Source organism: Tamandua tetradactyla, chromosome 12 (assembly GCF_023851605.1).
Source record: "Tamandua tetradactyla isolate mTamTet1 chromosome 12, mTamTet1.pri, whole genome shotgun sequence".
NCBI lineage: Eukaryota > Metazoa > Chordata > Mammalia > Pilosa > Myrmecophagidae > Tamandua > Tamandua tetradactyla.
This window is the reverse complement of record NC_135338.1, coordinates 30,131,267-30,151,779: the sequence shown is the minus strand read 5'-3', so window position 1 is coordinate 30,151,779 and position 20,513 is coordinate 30,131,267. Positions and strand designations below refer to the sequence as shown.

Sequence of the window (20,513 nt, the reverse complement as noted above, 5' to 3'; positions counted from 1 at the left end):
ACTCACCTTTCTGATAGAAAAACTTCCTATAATAGTATGCACCAAGATCCACATGCTCCACAATGTATCTTTTCACTCTATCTAGATGCAACACCAAGTTTTCCTTGGGCACTTCAAGTACTGCCACTCCTGCATTTGTGCAATGGGAGCTAAGGGTAGACTCAAAGGAGGCACTTTCACATCCACTAAAGGTACCAGAATTTGATTTTGACAGGCTGATTTTCCTTTCACCTTCTCCACCTATCTCATTCCGAAAATATGGACAGCTCATTACAAGTTCATTGCTTTTATCATCTCCCTGATCCATACTGAGGCTTCCTTTGGAATTCAGGTCCTCTGTGCTGCCCATGGGGGAGCTAAAGCTGGCTGAATGGGACAAAGGTCCAGAGACCAAGGATGCTACAGCAGCTGCCGAAGCTCCCGTGGTGGTGTTTCTCCTCTTAATAACATTGTGCCTGTTCATAATTGCCTCATTCAGATCAAATAGTATACTCTGGACATCATAATGGGCAAAGCATTTTGGACATGTCCACGGCCGGACAGAGTCTTCTGATCGGTTATCTTCAAGATCCGATGATTTCCCAAGTTCGTCACCTTTGGCATTGCGTAATTTACGAAAAATGGACGAATCTCCAGTTTCAGATTTGGAACGGCGCTTGAGTGGTTTTTCCCTTTCCTTAAAGAGCCTGAGGTTCTCCCTCTGTGAGATGGGCCCATCTATAACATCCAAGGAGAAACCAGAGCCCTTGCCTCCACCGGCGATGAGAAAATCACTGAGCTTGGTTGGGGTTGGACCTCGATCAGATTTGTCATCTTTGTAGCCCTTCAATAAATCAAAAAAGCTTTCTCCGGACGTTCCCTGCTTATCGATCGAAGATGTGCTACCATATTCCCTATGCAGGGATGGTCCAGTCTTATATGTGGGTGAGATACATTCATCAAAGCTATCCACGTCCAGTTCACTTATGGTGATGTCACTGTTGCTCCGCTGCCGTATTCTGCGGAGAGCTTTTCTGGGAGAGGTGGGATAGGCTTCAGGCATAAGAAATCTGGAGTCCATGTTCTCCGATGGTCTCGCCTTGCTTTTCAGAGTGTTCTGTATGCTTTTCAACATGGCTGAGTCACCGGAGTTGAGGCTAACAGAACTTCCCTGACTCACAGGGCTACTTTTGGAGGACATGCTCTCAAGGCAACTTGAGGTTTCTATTTCCTGGCTTGAACGGCTAGATTCTTTGATGTTTTCCTTCCTTGGGGGCCAATCTGCAATCCTTGCCCTAACCCCCATCTTTGGGACTCCAGGGGTCGAGGTTACATGGTGAGAACCTTCACTTCGAGGGGGCCCTACAGGAGCCATGACCGAGGATCCTAAGCTGCCATTTTGGGACCTGAAGCGCCGCATGTAGAAGTCGTCGGTGTGGACTTTGGGGGTGCCATCTGTCCCAACAATGGATGCCCTCTCCGTGGAAACAGGCCTTTCTGTCTGGGACCTTTTCAAGCTGGTCATGATGTAAAAGCAATCAAACTTAAATTCTTACAGACAGGTCCATCATATCTGTGTTTTAAATGTGTACTTCCCTTTTGGAGAACAGCTTCCAGAAAATACAACAGTTGCATGAGATCTTAATCTTTTTCATTTAAAAGGTGAAACGATGCCTTATTTTTCAAACTGCTGAAAATCCAGATCTTCAAAATACTATAATCCACAATAGTTCATTTGCTTCACTTTAGAAGATGGCTTTCTTTCAGAAAAAATAGAATGGAGCTTGTATTACTGTGATTCTGTGATTGCCATAATCCCATGTTTACTCTAAAAGAGACAAGGACAAGCTGAATTAGCACTTGATAAACACATCTAGAAAGAAATACACAACTGCCAAAACCATACATGGGAAAATAAGACTCAATAATGGATATCGGTTAACAGCCTACAATCCGTGCTTAGTAAAGCAAATATGAAGGAAAGGAAGAAAGTGATGGCATTTAATAAAATACATCATTTAAAATGCAAAAAGGAAAAAACGGAGAACTAGTAAGACTTCAGTTTAATCGAACTTGTTTTAAAAAAACGGGGGAAGGTACATCTTGTTCTAGGACATGGAGGTTCCTGTATCAGAAAGAATTTTGATCCAATGATTTTTAATAATACAAATTCACTGTGCTGACCAGAAGTTCAAGACACAACCAACAGAATCAGACAATTAGTGCAGAGCATAGCTGGTTTTTTTTTTTAAACAAAACTAAACATTTAAAAATGATTTTACTGACTCTGTTGCAATACTCACTTATAACTTCTGTATCTCCAAAACAGTGCTTGTTTTTTGTTCATTACAAAGGCTTAACATATTTGGCAAGAGCAAATACAGCAGACAGAAAACAAACATGTTTTTTTTCAGAGCCATTATAGCCATTCGCACTCTTCTGTATTTTTCTCTACTTTATTACTTACCCAGACAAGGAGTATTTCAGGAAGAATCTGGCATTCATCACCACCTCTTCCAGCTCTCCTTAATGTCATCTACTCTTAAAGCTAGCATATTTCACCAACTAACAAAATGCCTGCATTTCCATACGCATCACAACCTACCCCACCCCATCACTGCTAATTTATGAAGACAGCGGAAATAAATTGCTGCTCTCTATAGACATCTCCATATTCCCCAAAAGATGACAGAGAACTGCTAACATCCTTGCAGGTGATGGGTGAAGAAACCGAACTTCCTCGTGAGCCTGTCAGTCAGTAGGCAAAAAGCACAAATCCCGAGTCCCAAATCCTGCATGGTTGCGCACATCCTGAAAATAACAGCAGAGGATGGAAGACTCCACAAATTACACAAGATGTGGCCTTTAAATTCTTGCCAAATAGATGTTTGGAAGGATGCTGCTGAACCAGCACTGCGCTGACAGGGCAGCATTGTCTACAAATCACCGCTCTGACACCCGGAGGACAGCCCCGCACGCAGCACTCTCCACTCAACGGGAACAAGCACTTACTTCCACAATAATTAAGCATCTCGCTAGTCGGCTTCCTGCCTCCAAGGCAGCCGCTTTAATTTCTCTTGCAGTACGCACCATCATTTTAGAAGGCTGGCTGCTATTTATAAGCTGGAACATTTAGGGGTGTTTCAAAAATGCACACTGCCTGCGGAATGCAGAGCTAGGCAGAGCTCCAGCTGGGCTTGTGCTGGCTGGGTCTGTGCGGAGATTCAGATCAACACCAATTGTTTTCACTCTCACTCCTCTTCATCATCTTTTGTTAAAAAGGGATAATGGTTTTACAGAGCAACCTAAGTAAACCTGGTTTTTCGGCTTTCTAGATACTTCTACTATTAAATAACTACAATTTTCTTTATGTTTCAGAACTTTACATGCTCCTCTTTCAAATGTAATCCCTCAAGGGGAATACATGCTAACTGTTGCTTCCAAAGGCAGTGCTGGGGCAGATGTGGCCACACTAAGGTTCAAGAACTGCCCCTCAGGAAAGGAAAAGAAAACCAGCCAACTGAACCAAAATGTAAAGCAAACTCCATTCTACTCAAACAAAACAAATAAATATTCTTTGACAGTTAAACACCAGATCTATTAACTATTTGGCATCTAGGAAAACAAAAGCTAAGTATTTCAAATGAGCATCTTTCAAAGAAAGAATACTTTACATGAGAATGAAGAATAATTCTAAGTAGATGCTTACATAAAGAAATTGTTTCAACATTTCTCACAACCTCACAGAAATCCAAACAAATCACTTTCCATTCCCAGAACTTTTCTTTCTAAAAGGCCAACCCCACCATGACAAAAACTCATTATTGCCACATATCATTTCTCTCAGAAAATGGTTTATTGCAGAACTGTCTTGTTTAGGACATGAGAAGTTGTATGGATGTAAGAGGAAACCAAAACTCAGCATTAAAACACAATAAATATAACTGAATTGACGAGCACAACTAAGAGCATTTCTCTTCAAAACCATCTCATATGCTTCATATATATATATATTGTATGCTGTATGGTAGGGGTCACATTTCATGTTGGGTTTTTTTTTTTCAATGTTCATTTGTTTTGGGAAGTGCATGGGCCAGGAATCAAACCCAGGTCTCCTGCATGGCAGGCTAGAATTTACCACTGAACTACCCTTGCATTCCCATTGCTTCCTATAAAATCTTACTTTAAACATAAAATTTCTTATTTCTGTTACATCTTGATTATAGCAAGACCTTTATTTTTCTTCTTTTCAGTTCAAAATATAGATAGGGCACACCGGAGAGAGAGTAACCACAATTTAATAACCTGTAAACACTGCGGAAGTTCGAGAGGAGTGACTAAGTTAAATAATAGATTCTTTTCAGTCACGACGACCTTTCTTTCCTCCTATCCTTTCTAGCCCTTTCCCCACCCTTAATTATAACACCAAACCCCTTATATATATTGCAATAACAATCTAAGGAGGAAGGCAGGTCCCAGAGAATCAACTCCTGTTTAGAAATGAAGCTCTAGAATGAATGTCTTCTAATATAAACTGTACCACAAATCTTAAACAGCGTGTGTTGGGTGGGTATGAATTCTTAAACTGCCACCAACTCTGGGAACTTGGTTCTAGAGTAGATAAATATTTTTTGCTTATTTTATGAATGATACCCAGTTATCACCAGGAACTCTGCTCAAAGGAAACATTTAGTATCTCTAGTATAAAACGATTGACAAGACTATAAAAAGTAGTGACACGAATTACAGTCAAAGTATATTTTGGCCATATTAGAATCAAGACATTATTCTTGACATTACAAAGCACATAAAGGTAAAACTGCTCATTCACAAAGCAGAACTGACTTCTCAAAGGTAAGAAAATCACCAATAAGAATTTTAACTTCTCTCTATGAGAATCATTTCAAAATCCTCCCCTGGTTCATTAAACATGTTTCAATATAATTAAGCTTCCTTTTAAAAAGTTACCATATAAACCTCAGACCATGATTAGCATATGTAGAAACATATACGCTTTGCACTTATTATTAAACTATCAGTGCAAAATAAAGGTGTCTACGCGTATTGTATGACGACAGATCATTTTCAACATCTGAAAAAACTATTCTTTAGGGTTGACTGAAGTAGCAAACATATGTTGATGATTATTAACAATTCTTTTAATTATCAGGAAAGCTGCCTGAGCATCACTAAATATGGTAAAAAGCAATATAATTAAACAGAAGAGCAATACTAATTTACAGCATGTCACCTCCATCTGTTGAAAGAACAAGCTATTTTAAAAATTTTCCTTGTTACATGTTTAATTTTATAGCTGTGGGTACTATATTGGTTTAATGTAGATCCATTTAGCCAGCATATCAGTCCCATCTAGAGGGACCGCTGTTAAGTTCCATGAGTTTCTGCAGACTATATCAGAAAACAAAAAAATTCATTCAAATTCTTCCAGTTTAGTGTTTACAACTCTCCAATTCTGTCACAACTAACCTACCACCCTTTTCTGATACTGCCATTTTTTCGGCAGTGCTTCTTTTCCATGCATACACCCCCAACATTTCTGCAGTCTCTTATGAACCCAGGCCACACAGGTGGTACAGAGATAACTCAGCAAACAGTCCACGCCCTCCAGGAAGCTGCAGATGTAATGGGAATGCAGACAAGTGAAAAGATGAAGTGTGGTAAAGCCTCACGACAGGGATATGCACACATCAAGGCCACCCTTCTGTACAGTTCTCATTCTGACTGCATGCTCCTTTAATAACAGAGGCTGCCTCTCGGTGGGACTAAGCTAAGCTGAACCGCAGCAGGTCAGCTCTCAGAATATCAGGCCCTAATACTGCTAGAAGGGACATCTCTAGGGACCTCTTAATTACCAAAAATAGTCCTCGTCATTCTAGCCCTTTGAGGGATTTACATTCTCGACTCCTCCCTCTATTTCCTGAAACACTTCTCTTCACTTGAACTCTGTTATAGCCATGTTCTTCTTCATGGTTTCTCTTGTCTCTCCCTTTTTATCCACTCTTCAGTATCCTTACTGGGCTTCTTTTAAAAGTTAGTGACCCTATGGTGGGATCCCTGGCTGCTTCTTTACCATTCTTCCTATTTTGGGATGGGGATATGAAGGGCATTAGCATTAGTATATACAAGAACATAGTCTTAGGATGGGATAGCAGAGACAGGTGCACTGGAGTCAAAGTATTATTATGGAGAGCAAGAGTGGTGATTTGGTTGGATCACAGTTGCCTGTGCTACTGAATGAAGACAGAATACTAAATTCACCTGGGGACACATCTGGGTGGTCACCAGTAGTCTGCCTGGCGATATCATAGGTTCCTGCAGCTTTAAATATTATTTCTGTGCTGTTAACTCCCCTGAACACTCAATAAAATACATGCTGATATCTATTTGGTATCTTCTTTGTTTATTTATATCTAAATTTTCTGCAATGAACTGATATTGTACTAACAGGCAGAAAAATGGAAAAATCAACATTTTTTTTTCCAAGGAAAGAATGGGTGGTAAGGAAATGAGAACAATAAATAATTCAAGGTACTGAATAGAAGGCACAACACAGGAAACTTTCTTCATGCCAAGAACATAAAGAACACAATTTAAAGGCTACAAAAATAAATGTGCAGGGAAACAAACAAACAAAAACAAAGATAATCAACTATAATTCCTGAAATAATTTATAATGCAGTATAGAAGAGTCACCAAAAAGAGGTAGCATTCCCCATTAAATGCTTCCATACCCCCAATGGGATACTGATAGATTCCTTAACTGGTGTACCCTCAAATACAGGACCAACTCTCAATGTTTCGGGCAATAGAAGGGATGTTCATGATGAATAACTATTCAGATGCCCAGATAATACAGAGGTCTACAATTTTACCATACTTGTCAAAATTTCTTTGTAAAAATTTTGTGAGGTTGGGTACATAGATTTAGAAAATTTTATTTTCCTTCAACAAAAAGCAGAAAAGGCTGAGGAAAATGAAGTTGATAAAACCAGTCCATGCTCTTCAAAATTTATAGTCTAAAAAAGGCAACATTCATGGAGACAGAATGGATTCAAATAACATACAATGAAGTTAACAAAGGGAATAAAGAAGTTATAGATTAAAAACTTACTATAGAAGAATAAAAAGTTTCATTTGAGATTTAGAGGCAAGAATGCAATTGGAAATGTGTCTCACTGGCCAGAATAAGGACCAAAAGAGAAAAACCCATTTGCCTCCTACCCACCTCATCAACTAAAAAAGTTCAATAAAGGAGGTTATATTTTCAAAGGCCTATTAAAGGCATGAAGTTAACTTTGTGCAATTGGAGGTGAAGAAAAGAATATGAAAATTTGGCAAAAACGATAGTTGAAGAGGGGTGACAGAATTTAGAATAAAGGGGGAAAACATTAATCATGGTAGAAGTATTGATGCGCAGCTGGCAAAATAAAGAAGAACAGAAATAAACAAAGGCCAGATAACCTGCAAATGTGAATATTTACTATGTTTAAATATAACTAAAATTATGAAATAAGCAATTAATATAATACAAAGGGCCAGGTGTAAGAAGTCTAAAGTAGAAAGGTAAATGTGAAACAGAATTATTAGAGAAAAAAAAAAATCACCGAGGAGAAGTAAACTAACATTTTAAAGGAGAAGACCCAGAGCTCACCAACTCACAGAGGCACTGAGAGTCCCAGGGCCTGGCACCAAGACATCATGATAACAGACTGGACTGATGAAGCAGGTGAGTGTTTGAATGTCCTTGTGTTTTTCTTCACATTCATTTAAAATAAATTTTTAAAACTCTCTAACATCACATACTGTGATCTTGTGTCAACAGTGGATTTGTATCTATTATGAGGTGGTCCTAAACAACTTATTATCACATAGATCTGGGAATGTAGTACCATGTACACAACCTTGAATACCAATGATAAAATATTGTACTATATAAAACTTCCAATCATTCAAATTCTACAGATCTTTGTTCCTTCCAGTGAGGTGTTCTTGTACTAAATCCCCTAATAAAATAAAATCACAGAGGGATATATAAACTGTAGAATGTTAAAGATGATGAGATTAAAACAATTTGTAGAGTTTGAAGAACAGTTCCTAGATGATTAACACAATTGCTTACATTTCTTCATTTACAGATGCTTCCTTTATATTTAATATTGATATGAAAGTCCCCTCAGAAGATTCTAGAGACCTAGGAAAATCAGGCAACACTGCTGCCTAAACAAATTATCCTTCTCACAATCCTCCTTCTGCAGAGAGTTGGGCTAAACTTGACGACAGTCATTATTTGGACTCATAGACCAACTAGATCTCTTTTAAAAGCTAGTGAGCCCATGGTGCTATCCTTGGCCTGCTTCTTTACCATTCTTCCTATTTTTGGATGGGGATATGAAGGGTTATTAAAATAATATGGGGGCGGGCCACAGTGGCTCAGCAGGAAGAGTTCCAGCCTGCCATTGCGGAGACCTGGGTTCGATTCCCGGTGCCTGCCCATGCCAAAAAAAAAAAGAAAAGAGATTTGTTAAAATAATTTGGTTATCGATTGCTCAAGGAATGGAAACTATATTTTTAACTTGCAGAGAAAGAGTCTGGTAGTATTTACTTTCTTCTCTGAGGGCAGAAGGGAAAGAAATGGACTGAACTGTTATTAAAGCAGATTTAAATTAGATAAGCCATGAAAATGATCTTTGATCCACACAGATGAAGTCTGTAAAAATTGCAGATGAGACTCTGTATCACTAAGACAACGCTGTAGGCCGCTGACATGGGTTATTTGGGCACTCTCTAGTGCTTTCCACTAAGACAGTTCAGTCCCATCAGCAATAGAGAGTAAACATTTCCACTCTCACATCCCTATAATCTAATTGGGAAAAGAAGAGGCATGTGGAAAACCAGACAGTTTGATAAGATGGAATTTCCTAAATGACTTTATTAAGGATATCATGATTTTCTCACTTCAGTATTCATGCTTGTTTCAAAAAGAATTTATGGTAGAAAGCAGCATCAGAAAAAACAATGTATAAACATAAATGTCTTTTTAGGCACAATAATAATCCAAATCGTCATTAACATTAATAGTTATCATATTAATTAAGGACCAAGAACTCAAAGGGAAAAAATTAAATCATAAACTCACTCCACATTACCTTACATTTCCTTAAATAGTTTGTAGACTGTATATTTGTCTCTTTCACTGTGTCCTTATTTCTGAGCATAATCCATCTCCTTAGAGTGCTTCAAGAGGAAAGGGCTCATTCATTTAACTCACAAATAATCATTCCTTCAACACCCAATCACCCCATGAAGTATTTGCATTCCACAAATGAAGAAACAGTTTCACAGAGGTGAATGACATGCTCAAAGTCATAAAGCTAAGTATACTGAACAAGACACAAAGTGCTCACTACAAAGTGGGCTCTCACTCAATAAATAGTGGACTGACAGTTGAAGACTTTATGGCAGATAAACTAGTTTAAAAATACATTATAAAAGAAAAAATTCCTTCATTTTAGCTGGAGTATCACCTCTGAAGTATAATCCTGGCATGAATCTTTAAGCACAGTTTGGCATACATCTACTGGGAGAAAAAAATATTAATTAACAATGAACTTTCTTAAAATGCTCAGTAGTCATGTTCACTTGTCTTCTGGGAACTTTCAGCAGTTCCTCAATTGTCACTCTGGTAGCATCTGATTTAGGCCTGGAATCCATGACTAACTGGCATTTTGTCCCCTTTTCATAAAGCTCTCCCTCTGACTCTACATTTAGAATCTTAAATTAATGTGCTGGGACACTCCACAGATCCCTGAGTCATGTTCCTTGCACTGGAGTCCCCACTTTCCTAAAAATGCCTTTTCTGCTACTGTTATTGACTGAACTGTATCCCCAGAAAAGTCATGTTCAAGCCCTAAGCCCTGGTCCTGTGAATGGAAACTTGCTTGGAAATAGGCTCTTTGAAGATGTGTTTAGTTCAGATGAGGCCAAACTGGGCTAAGTGGGCCCTAATCCAATATGACTGGTATCCTTATAAGAGGGAATTTGGACACACTAAGAGAAAGACGATCCTGTGATGGAGGTACAAGTTGCAAACACCATGCAATGCTATCAGAAGCCGAGGAAAGGCATGGGATGGATTCTCCCCTTTTAAAGGAAGCATGGCCTTGTCAACACTTTGAATTTGGATTTCTAGCCTCCAGAACCATGAGATGATAAATTTCTCTTGTTTAAGCTAACTAGTCTTTGTTGCTTTTTACATTAGTCCTGGCAAAGGAAGACAATACTTAGTGCAATTCTGCCATAAACTTCTAATTAGATGTTTTGTTTCTGGAGGACGGAGATTTGTCCAGATCTTATCCCCAAAGAAAGTCACTTGGACTCAGGTAAGATGGAAGAGAAATTAACTGATAAATTGGCAGAAGTTAATATTGTACTCAAAAATCTAATTATGGTTATCACATAAATATCAGTGTCAAAATAAGTCCACATAATCAAGATTTAACGCAGATTTCAATTTTATCTTTTCCTTTAATGAGCCTTCACAGCAGTAGTGAATGAAAAATAATGGCAGTTTGACCTTCTCCCCTTCTATCCACATATAATCAAAGGGCATGAGAAATTGGCATAAAAATGAGCAAATCTTTTATCACAGCACCAAGAAACGAACCAGTTAGAACTGAATATGATACTACTATGAAGAAATAACTAAAAGGTAAATGATGCACAACAGAATCAGCTATTAAAAATCCTGGCAAAGCTAGGATTTTTAATAACTAATTAAAGAAAGAGGGGTAGTTAGCCAGAACCTGAAAATTAAAAACAAATGCTATCAGATTAAGATGGTCAAAATAATTTTTATCTTGTAACCTCAAATAATTTTTCTTGCATACCAAAGTTGTCCCCCCTTTTTCTTAGTTTTTAAAATCAGCAAATTATATGGTAATTGTTTTAAAAAGTAAAACTCAAATAATGCAGAATAGAAGAAATTAAAAAGTATCTCTTTCCTTCAAGGCATCCTAATTCCACCCCCACAAATACACACTCCTAATAATTAATGTATTCTTTAGATATCCGTAGGAGGTTGGGTGGATGCACACACACTGAGACAGACCAGGAACGAGAGGAACAGTTGCATCCTGGACTACGAAGAATCCCCACAGAGAAAAGGATCCAGCACACCAGATAGCTTCCTTCTGAACAGACTTAATTACAGAACAACAAAAAAGGGACGGATAGTGACGAACGAAAAAATCTGCTTATGTTCAGGATAGGGAGAGTATTTCCCCCTCCAAAGCAGATAAAAAATATTTGATGGAACTTTTTACATTGATACATTTTGCATTTTATATATATATAAAATATATATATGCATTTTATCATGATATATATAATATCTTGATATATATAATATCTTGTTTCTGAAAATAGGAGTCCCATAAAAATGATTCTAGCAACTTGCCAAAACTTAAAAGCAAATGAAATGCCTTTTTTGAAAATTCAATTTATACCCCATTCTTCCAGGGTTTTAAAAAATTATTGCACACACATAAATATACACAAATATTACACATAATCTTCAAATAAAATTATTTTTATTTCCCAAACATAAAAATCTCTGATTTCTAAAATGATATTTATGCACAAATTTATTAACTTGATCATTTAAGGTTTCATTTACAAACTAGAAACAACAATAAGCAAACTGCAAACCAACCAAGGGCTCAAAGATAAAACTTTCCCACAGGAAGTCTTCTTTTGTTTCTGGCCATCCTTTTCTTTTTTTGTGGCAAAATGAAATAAACTCTCTAACTGGAATGGTAAACATGATCTTAAAATGTAGCCTTGTATATGTTTGGTTTACTTCTCGCTTCAAAATATGACCTGAGTGTTTATAAACAGTCATATGTACTCCATAAAACCTTACCATAGTTTCCCCCGCTTTTACTTTACTTTACCTGAAAGTAAAATCAGAATTTCCAGATAGTATGAAGCATACCCTTAATTAACAACCCAGCCTTCCCACACTCCCCTCCCTCATGTTCCATGCACCTTTAACTCTAGTCAAAGGGAAAAGAAATTCCTTGAATGTAGCCGGTTCTCATGTGTCTTCAGGAGAGACCAAGTGGCAACTTCTGCAGAAATACAACCCCACACAATTCCCTTCCCTTCTTCTTCTCTTGGTTTACTCCTATCCATTCCTCTCTCCTGTTTAATTCCCACCCATCCTTCAATATTGCGTTTGGGTATACCTTTCTCAGGAAGTGGTACATATGGTCCCCCCCATGCTACCCTATTGCAGCATTTGAGTACTACAGGTGACTATGGTGATAAAAATTCAAGTTAGGGCTTCTTTACCTTAATAAAATCATGACTTCACCAGGCCTTACTATTTTCTAATACCAGATCTGCTGGCAGTAAAAGGTGAGAGACTGTTAGTCTAAGTTTTCTACCAAAATAACTGATATTAAAAGAAATTTAAAAGAAAGAATACGATAGAATAAGAAAAACATTCTTTAGCAGAACATGAGTGCAAGGAAGGACCTATTAAGTGTCATAACAATCAAGAATATAATAAGCATCAAAATACAAATCAAAACAACACTGTGTTATATACCCACTAGAAAAAATTTTACAAATGCCAATATCCACTGCTTAATGGTGTTTCAGTTAAAACAGATGTCCTTATGTTGCTAGAGGCAATGAAAATTAGTAGAACTATTTCTGAAAAAAAATATATAAACAGTAGGTAAATCAGAAGATACTCCTGTTTCCGGCTCTGTGATCTCTCATTTAACATTTGGAAATGTCTGGGTGTCAAACAGCTGAGGGAATTTCACTCCTTCTCCTCCCACCTCTGCCAGCTCCGGCCACCTTTATTCATTCAGCAGCCCCTGGAAGGGCTGCCTCCTTCCCCCTCCCTCGGGTACTCACTAGCATCCACTCCTTTCTGGAGGTCTTCCAATACTGCCCAACATCCCTGATTCCCAAAAGATAATCTCAGCGAACATCGTGATTTTTTCCCAAGGTTTTCTGAAGCCATAAGTGCTTCAGGACAGAGACTGTACCTTATTTAGCTTTCTGGACTTACCCCTTAGGAAAGGCTTCATGAAAAATTTCAAACACAGTTGAACAGGAAAACCAGCAGTATAACAAAAACAGGTTTTACTACCTATAAATAGGAAAAACGTATTGTACAAAAAATGCTTCCTGCAATGATAGTTTTTAATTATTTAATTTTTTATCAAATTACACTAGAACCTTGTGTACTAGCTAAAGGCAAATGGTACTACAAGACATATAAGGAAGAACAAAAATCCTCTACTTCAACTTCTCCAATCCCAGGAGACACTTTCAATTTGTAGCACTGCTTCATCCAGTATATATTTCCATATATGCCTAAGAAACATATTTATACGGCTATTTCTTGATTTATCATTCTCAGACATTACCTATGCATTCCTATCATAAAGTTGAAAAGTAGCTGGTTTCCAGTTGAAAATTTAGCATGATTCCATCAAGCCCCTCTCGCTTCCCTTAATTCTTCTTAAATTCAACAAGAGAAGTAAAAAATTCTTCTCATTACTATTTTGCACATGGTCAGAAACAACAGGTACTTGTATGAATTCCATTTTTCTTTCCCGGAGACCCTCCTTCCAGAGCCCTCCATCCTCATGCCCCACTTGGTCCAGCTGATCTCCAGGCCTACTGCACAGGCATTCTCTACAACATTCCATCATCATCTACACCCTTCCTTTCTCCTTGGGACAGATCCCCAATTGTTCAGATTTCATATCCTCCTCTCTTCAAATTTACTCCTCATTTTATTGGGCCACTATTTTATTTAGCAACTGCCTAAGAAGGGGTGCCAGGGTGGTAAAAATTATGAATCTTAGCATGTCTACCTTATTATGACGGAGGGTTTTGGCAGAGTACAGAACTCTAGGAAATAAAACATTTGCCATCAGCATTTTTAAAGTATTACTTCCTTATCATCTTGAAATGAGAAGTCCAATGACATTCTGAACCTGACTTCTTTATGTTACATATTTTTCTTTGTGTGTGTGCGCGCGCGCGCGCGTGTGTGTGTGTGTGTGTGTGTGTGTGTTAAGCATTGTCTCTTTAACATGGGAGTGGCTTTGGTGTAGGTCTTTTTACAGTCCTTCTATTGAATGGCCAATGGGCCTTTTAAATATAAAAACAAACCTCTTTCAGTAAAGGGAAATTTTTTGAATTTTTTTTTGATGATTTCCTTTCCTTCGTTTTCTTTGCTCTCTCATTCTAAAATGCCCTATTTGTTGGATCCTGGACATCTTGAATTGTTTCTTATCCTTTCTCCCTCTCTCACCATTTATTTTTCTTTTAGGTATTTGAGAGATTTCTTTGAACACCATTTTCTATCAAGGCCATTTAATATCTCATATTGGCTCTTTGAACTGAGTTTTTAAGAGCTTTTGCATCCTCATGATTTCTATCATTAAAAATTATTTTGTTTAATGACAACAATATTTTCTCTCATCCCTCTGAAATTAAATCTTTAAAGTTTTCTTTTCATCTTCACGGTGCCTATTTTCCCCAAATTTGCTTCTGTTCTCTTGGTTATGATTAGTACCTTTCAATGAAAAATTCTGCTCATGAGTCTGCATTTACTGACTATCCCTTCATATTTAAAACTGAGGCATTAAAAGCAGACTAAAGCTCTACATGGGGGCAGGGCTTGTTAACTACAAAGTAAAGTGTGTACAGACCAAGCTGGTTTACTAGAGGCACCTGACACAGAGCAAAAAAATTATGACTGCCTAGCATCCTCAGAGCCTCTGAATTCTCATACCAAATCTAGGGAATTCCTTACAATGAATCCTGCCTTCCATGATGAAATGCAACATTTTCACTTAACCCAGCCATTCTTATACAATGTACAGGCATACAAACTGACCCTTCAGCCAAGGAGACGTTTACTTCTCAGACTCTGAGTTGGGAAGTAGCATCTGAAGAAAGCAAGAAAGAGGCAAACCCATATTCTTTGAAGTTGGTGGCAGCAGTAGAGGCAACGTGCAACAGTGACACCCATGGTAAAGCGCTGGTGGTGACAGCACAAAACACCACGCTTAGTGCTGCCCCATCCATGCTGGTTTTCTTGTGTGATCTGTTGCCTTGATCACTTGACCAGGAGTTCCTGTCCACTTTCCAAACCCAGTTCTACAGCTTTCCCAGTAACTGTGCAAGCCACAATTATTTTATTATTATTTCCAAAAATCCCTTTCCTGCTTAAATCATATAGAGGATTTTCTCTTCTATACTGGGAACACACAAATGCCAGTACTTGCACGTCATTTCTAGGCTACATTTTACTCTAAAGAAGAATGGTTCCATTTCATGCCTGACTGCCAACATTCTGGAAACCAAGTTTAGCGAAAAATATGTCAAACAATTCTTCTTACTGGGTGGCACATGACCCTGCTCTCAGCTGCACCACTTATCCCTGTATCCACAGCCTCTTTGATTACATAGAGTTAGGAAGGGACATACGATCTGTCTGCAACTAAATCCCCCTCGCAGTCTAATCTCATATAGGTGGGGCCTCAGATTCTGTGGAATACCTCTGTAAAGGTATTCAGATTCAGCTTTCTCCACACTACACTAAACTAGCTACAAAAATTCGTGATGCCTCTCTGCTTACCCAACTATGCTAATATTCCTAATCTGGTTCTATTTTGTTTCCTTTCATTTGTGCTTGAAGGCTTACATCTTTTTACATTCCTTTCTAACACTGGTGTAGAGTTTGGGGAAATGGAAGTACATGTTCAACGACATGTTTAACTGTAGACTGGAATGATTTTAGTTTTAATTAAAAAATTTTAACTGTGAAATTTAAAACATGCAGGAATGTAGAGAATTACAACCAGATTTGAAAAAAAGGTTAATATTCTCCCAAATCTGATTCGGATAATTAAAAAATATATATTTTAATAAGATTTCTTCACACACCAAACACTCTATCCAAAGTATACACTCAATGGTTCATGATATCATCTCATAATCGTGTATTCTTCACCATGATCATTATTAGAATATTTGCATCACTCCAGATAAATAAATAAAAAGAAAAAAAGAAAAAATTATACATCTTTTTTACCCTTATTCCTCCTTCTCTTTGACCACTACCCAATTTTTTTTTATCCCTTATCACTTCTCCTAATATTTATTTATATTTTTGTCTTTATTTTTTTTTACTCATATGTCCATACCCTGGATAAAGGGAGTGTCAGCCACAATGTTTTCACAATCACATGGTCACACTGTAAAAGTTATATAGTTACACAATCGTCTTCAAGAGTCAAAGCGACTAGAATACAGTTCAACAGTTTGAAGTACTTCCCTCTAGTCACTCCATTACACCATAAACTAAAAACAGATATCCATATAATGCATAAGAATAACTTCTAGGATAATCTTTTGACTCTGTTGAAATCTCTCAGCCACTGAAATTTTATTTTGTTTCATTTCTCTCTTCCCTCTTTTGGTCAAGAAGGCTTTCTTAATTCCATGATGTTGGGTCCTGGCTCATCCCAGGAATCCTGTCACACATTGTCAGGGAGATTTATAGCCCTGGGAGTCTTTGTCCCACAAAGCGGGGAAGGGCAATGAGTTCACCTGCCCACTTAGCTTAGGGAGAAAAGTCATATCTGAGCAACAAAAGAGGTTCTCTGGGGGTGACTCTAAGGCATAATTATTAGTAGGCTTAGCTTCCCCTTTGCAGGAATAAATTTCACAGGGGCGAAACCCAAGATTGAGGATTCAGTCTATTAAACTGATTCTATTCACTGTTTGTGAGAATATCAGGAATTCCCCAGATGGGGGAGTTTAATATTCTCTCTTTTCTCCCTGGTCCTCCAAGGAGACTTGGCAAATGCTTTTTTATGTTCTGCACACATTATTCTGGGATGTATCAGGGCATCATACTAACGTGTAGAAACTTACAAGATCTCACGCCCTAGTCAAGATTCCAGTAATTATGGTATTAGAATAACTGACCATACAAGTTAAAATAGATACTAAGCTACCAAATATATAAATTTTGCACCAAATAAACAACTCTTCCTTTGGTCTCACACAGAAGTTGAAGTTTTAAAATATGAACCATATCATCCTTTAGCTTGTATTCTGATTTACTTAGTCCTGTCCAGATCAGTTCTCTAGAGAAACAGAACCAAGAGGAGTTATCTGTAAATATGAAATTTATAAAGGTGTCTCTCACAACCGTGAGACTGGGACAGCCCAAAATCCATATGGCAGGCTGTGAAGCTGGCAGCTCCAATGAAGGGTCTGTATGAACTCAACTCAACAGGAGAGTCTCCCTGGCTAAAGAAGCAGTGAAAAAAGTCTTCTTTTTCCTTAAAAGTGTTCAGCTGATTGGATTATCTCATTGGTGGGGGGCAGCCTTAGTTGATTTCCTACATTCTCTGATAAAATTTTATGGTCTTACCTCTAATGTTTAGGTCTTTGATCCATTTTGAGTTGAATTTTGCTTAGGGTGTGAGATATGGGTCCTCTTTCACTCTTTTGCATATGGATATCCAGTTCTCCAAACATCCATTTATTGAACAGACTACTCTGTTCCATATGGGTTGGCTTAAATGTCTCATCAAAGATCAACTGTCTGTAGATGGGAGGGTCTATTTCTGAACACTCAGTCGATTCCATCGGTAAATATAAATATCTTCATGCCAGTACCATGCTGTTTTGATCACTGGAACTTTGTAATATGCTTTAAAGTTAGATAGTCTGAGACCTCCCATTTTAGTTTTATTTTTCAAGGTGTTTTTAGCTGTTTGGGCATGCACTGCTCTTCCAAATAGATATGGTTATTGGTTTTTCTATTTCTGCAAAGTAAGTTGTTGGAATTTTATTTAGCATTGCATTGAATCTATAAACAATTTGAGTAGAACTGACATCTTGATTATATTTAGTCTTCCAATCCATGAACATGGTATGTTATGCCCTTCCATTTACTTAGGTCTTCCATGATTTCTTTTAGCAATTTCTTGTTGTTTTCTGTGTATAGGTCTTTTGTATCCTTCAATTATTCCTAAATATCAAATTCTTTTGGTTGCTATTCTAAAGGGAATTTTTTTCTTGATTTCCTCCTCAGATTGCTCATCACTAGGGTATAGAAACACTACTGATTTCTAGGTGTTGCTTTTGTACCCTGTCACTTTGCTGTACTCATTTATTAGCTCTAGAAGCTTTGCTGTAGATTTTTCAGGATTTTTGAAATACAGTATCATGTCATCTGCAAACAGTCAGAATTTTACTTCTTCTTGTCCAATTTAAATGTCTTTTATATCTTTTTCTGCTCTAAGTGCTCTGGCTAGAACTTCCAGCACCGTGTTGAATAACAATGGCAATAGCACATATCCTTGTCTTGTTCCTGATCTTGCAGGGAAAGCTTTCAGTCTTTCCCCATTGAGTAAGAAGTCAGATGTGGGTTTTTCATATATTTCCTTTATCATGTTGAGGACGTTCCCTTCTATTCCTCTCCTTTAAAGTGTTTTCATCAAGAAAGGATTTTGAATTTTGTTAAATGCCTTTTCTGTAACAATTGAGATGATCATGGGGTCTTTCCTCCTCTGTTGTTGTTTTCTGTCAACCCCACCCCCCTCTCTGCAGGTAAAAAAAAACTCCTAATTCCTTCAGTGCTCATTACAGGTTTATCTCTGCTGGGTGCCTGTTTTCAGTAGTCAGAATTTGTTAATCCCACAACTGGAGCTTGGCTGAACTACCTTTCTTGCTCCTAGTAGAGTCTGTTTCTTTTTCCCTCAGGAACTAGCCTGTCATGCCCATGGGGGAAGGGCACTAGCCTCCACAGCTTGGGAGACTTACAGTTCTGTGTGGAATCTCAGCCATTCCACCCACTCCAGACTAGTGTATGGTGTGTGTCCAGTCACTCATGTCTTCCCAGTTGTTCCATTCAGTTCCTGGCAATTTACTAGGTGCCCTGGATGATGAACTAATTCCTACACCTCACCACATCACTCTATTGCCCTGTGTTTCTCAGATCATTTTTTAAAATGTTAGCAAACACAGCTAAAATATTAACATCCCATCCTATTCTTCTCCTGCCCTCTCCAGAATAAGTTCTATTCTGAAGATGTTATGAACCTTTCCCATATATACTTTCACTTTTACTAAATAGCTATGGACCCATATTAGTATTCTGAATGTTTATAAAAGTTACATAGATAGTATCTTTTGGGATGTATTCCTTTGCAGCCTTCTTTATTCACTCAAAAATATTTTTAAGAAAAAAATGTTTTCAAGATTTATCCATGTTCTTGCAAAAAGAGATAATTTATAATACCTTCTCTATGTTTTTTCATCCTTTTTATTATACTAAAGTTTGTTGATTGAAATTTACTTCCAGTTGAAAGTTTTTTCCAATTTTTTTTTCATTACAAACAATGGACATTACTTCCACAATGTTTTTGGGCACATGTGTGAAAAGTCTCTGTACAGGACTACAAGATGGGAATTGCTGAGACTTTGGGCTGGCACACCATTCAACGTCATTAGATACTGTCAAACAATTTACACTCCAACAGTAATGTATACGAGATTGTTGGCTGCCACAATTTGGCCTTTTGGGGTGGGGTGCATGGTCTAGGAATCAAACCCGGGTCTCCCGCATGAAAGGTAGGCATTCTAACCACTGAACTACCCGTGCACCGACATCCTGGCCTTTAAATCTTGACCTTTAAGTTATATCCAATATGAAGGCATAAAGTGTCATCTTGCTGTTTTTAATGTATATTTCCCTGAAAACCCATAATTCATTTATTGGCCATTTGTGCTGATCTATGTAAGTTTTGTTGATTTTTTACTTAGGTCTGTCTTCTTTGTTACTGATTTATAGATTTTCTTCATATATAATATCTTAATCTTTTCTTATATATGTATATCTGAATGTACCTTATATTTTGCCTTTAAGCTACATTAAACATGCATTTTTATATTTCAATTAGTAAAATTTATAACTCTTTTGCCTTCATACGTTAAACTGCTAGTCTTATTGAAAAATATCAGTCAGTATCTCCAGTGTCATAAAGATGTTTTCCTACGCTTCTAAAAATTTAAAAGCTTGTCTTTAAAATTTGTGCCTTTTATCCATCCAGAACTTATGTATAATAATATTTCTTTTTACCAAACTATCCTACTGTTACTTTTTTTTTTATTATTAATGGAAAGAAAGAAAAAAAAAGAAGAAATTAACACAACATTTAGAAATCATACTGTTCTACATATGCACTCAGTAATTCTTAACAGCATCACATAGATGCATGATCATCGTTTCTTAGTACATTTGCATCAGTTTAGAGGAACTAGCAACACAACAGAAAAAGATATAAAATGTAAATATAGAGAAAAGAAATAAAAGTAGCAATAATAGTAAAAAACAAAACAAAACAAAACAAAAAAACCCTGTAGCTCAGATGCAGCTTCATTCAGTGTTTTAACATGAT

At 37.4% G+C, this 20,513-nt stretch overlaps 1 protein-coding gene across 17 annotated transcripts in view; it reads right to left on the bottom strand.

Moving 5' to 3' along the window:
* Positions 1–20,513, bottom strand: part of SIPA1L1 (signal induced proliferation associated 1 like 1) — a 417,008-nt gene that overhangs the window by 151,003 nt on the left and 245,492 nt on the right. For 14 of the 17 annotated variants that reach the window (XM_077122897.1, XM_077122901.1, XM_077122902.1 and 11 more), the window contains one exon: positions 7–1,807. In XM_077122897.1, the coding sequence (XP_076979012.1) occupies positions 7–1,504 (1,498 nt within the window). In that variant the 5' untranslated portion in view covers positions 1,505–1,807. Of the gene's footprint in view, positions 1–6; positions 1,808–2,446; positions 2,924–2,991; positions 3,095–17,479; positions 19,024–20,513 lie in introns of those variants that run through there. The other 3 variants (XM_077122910.1, XM_077122908.1, XM_077122907.1) reach the window with 3 other exon arrangements.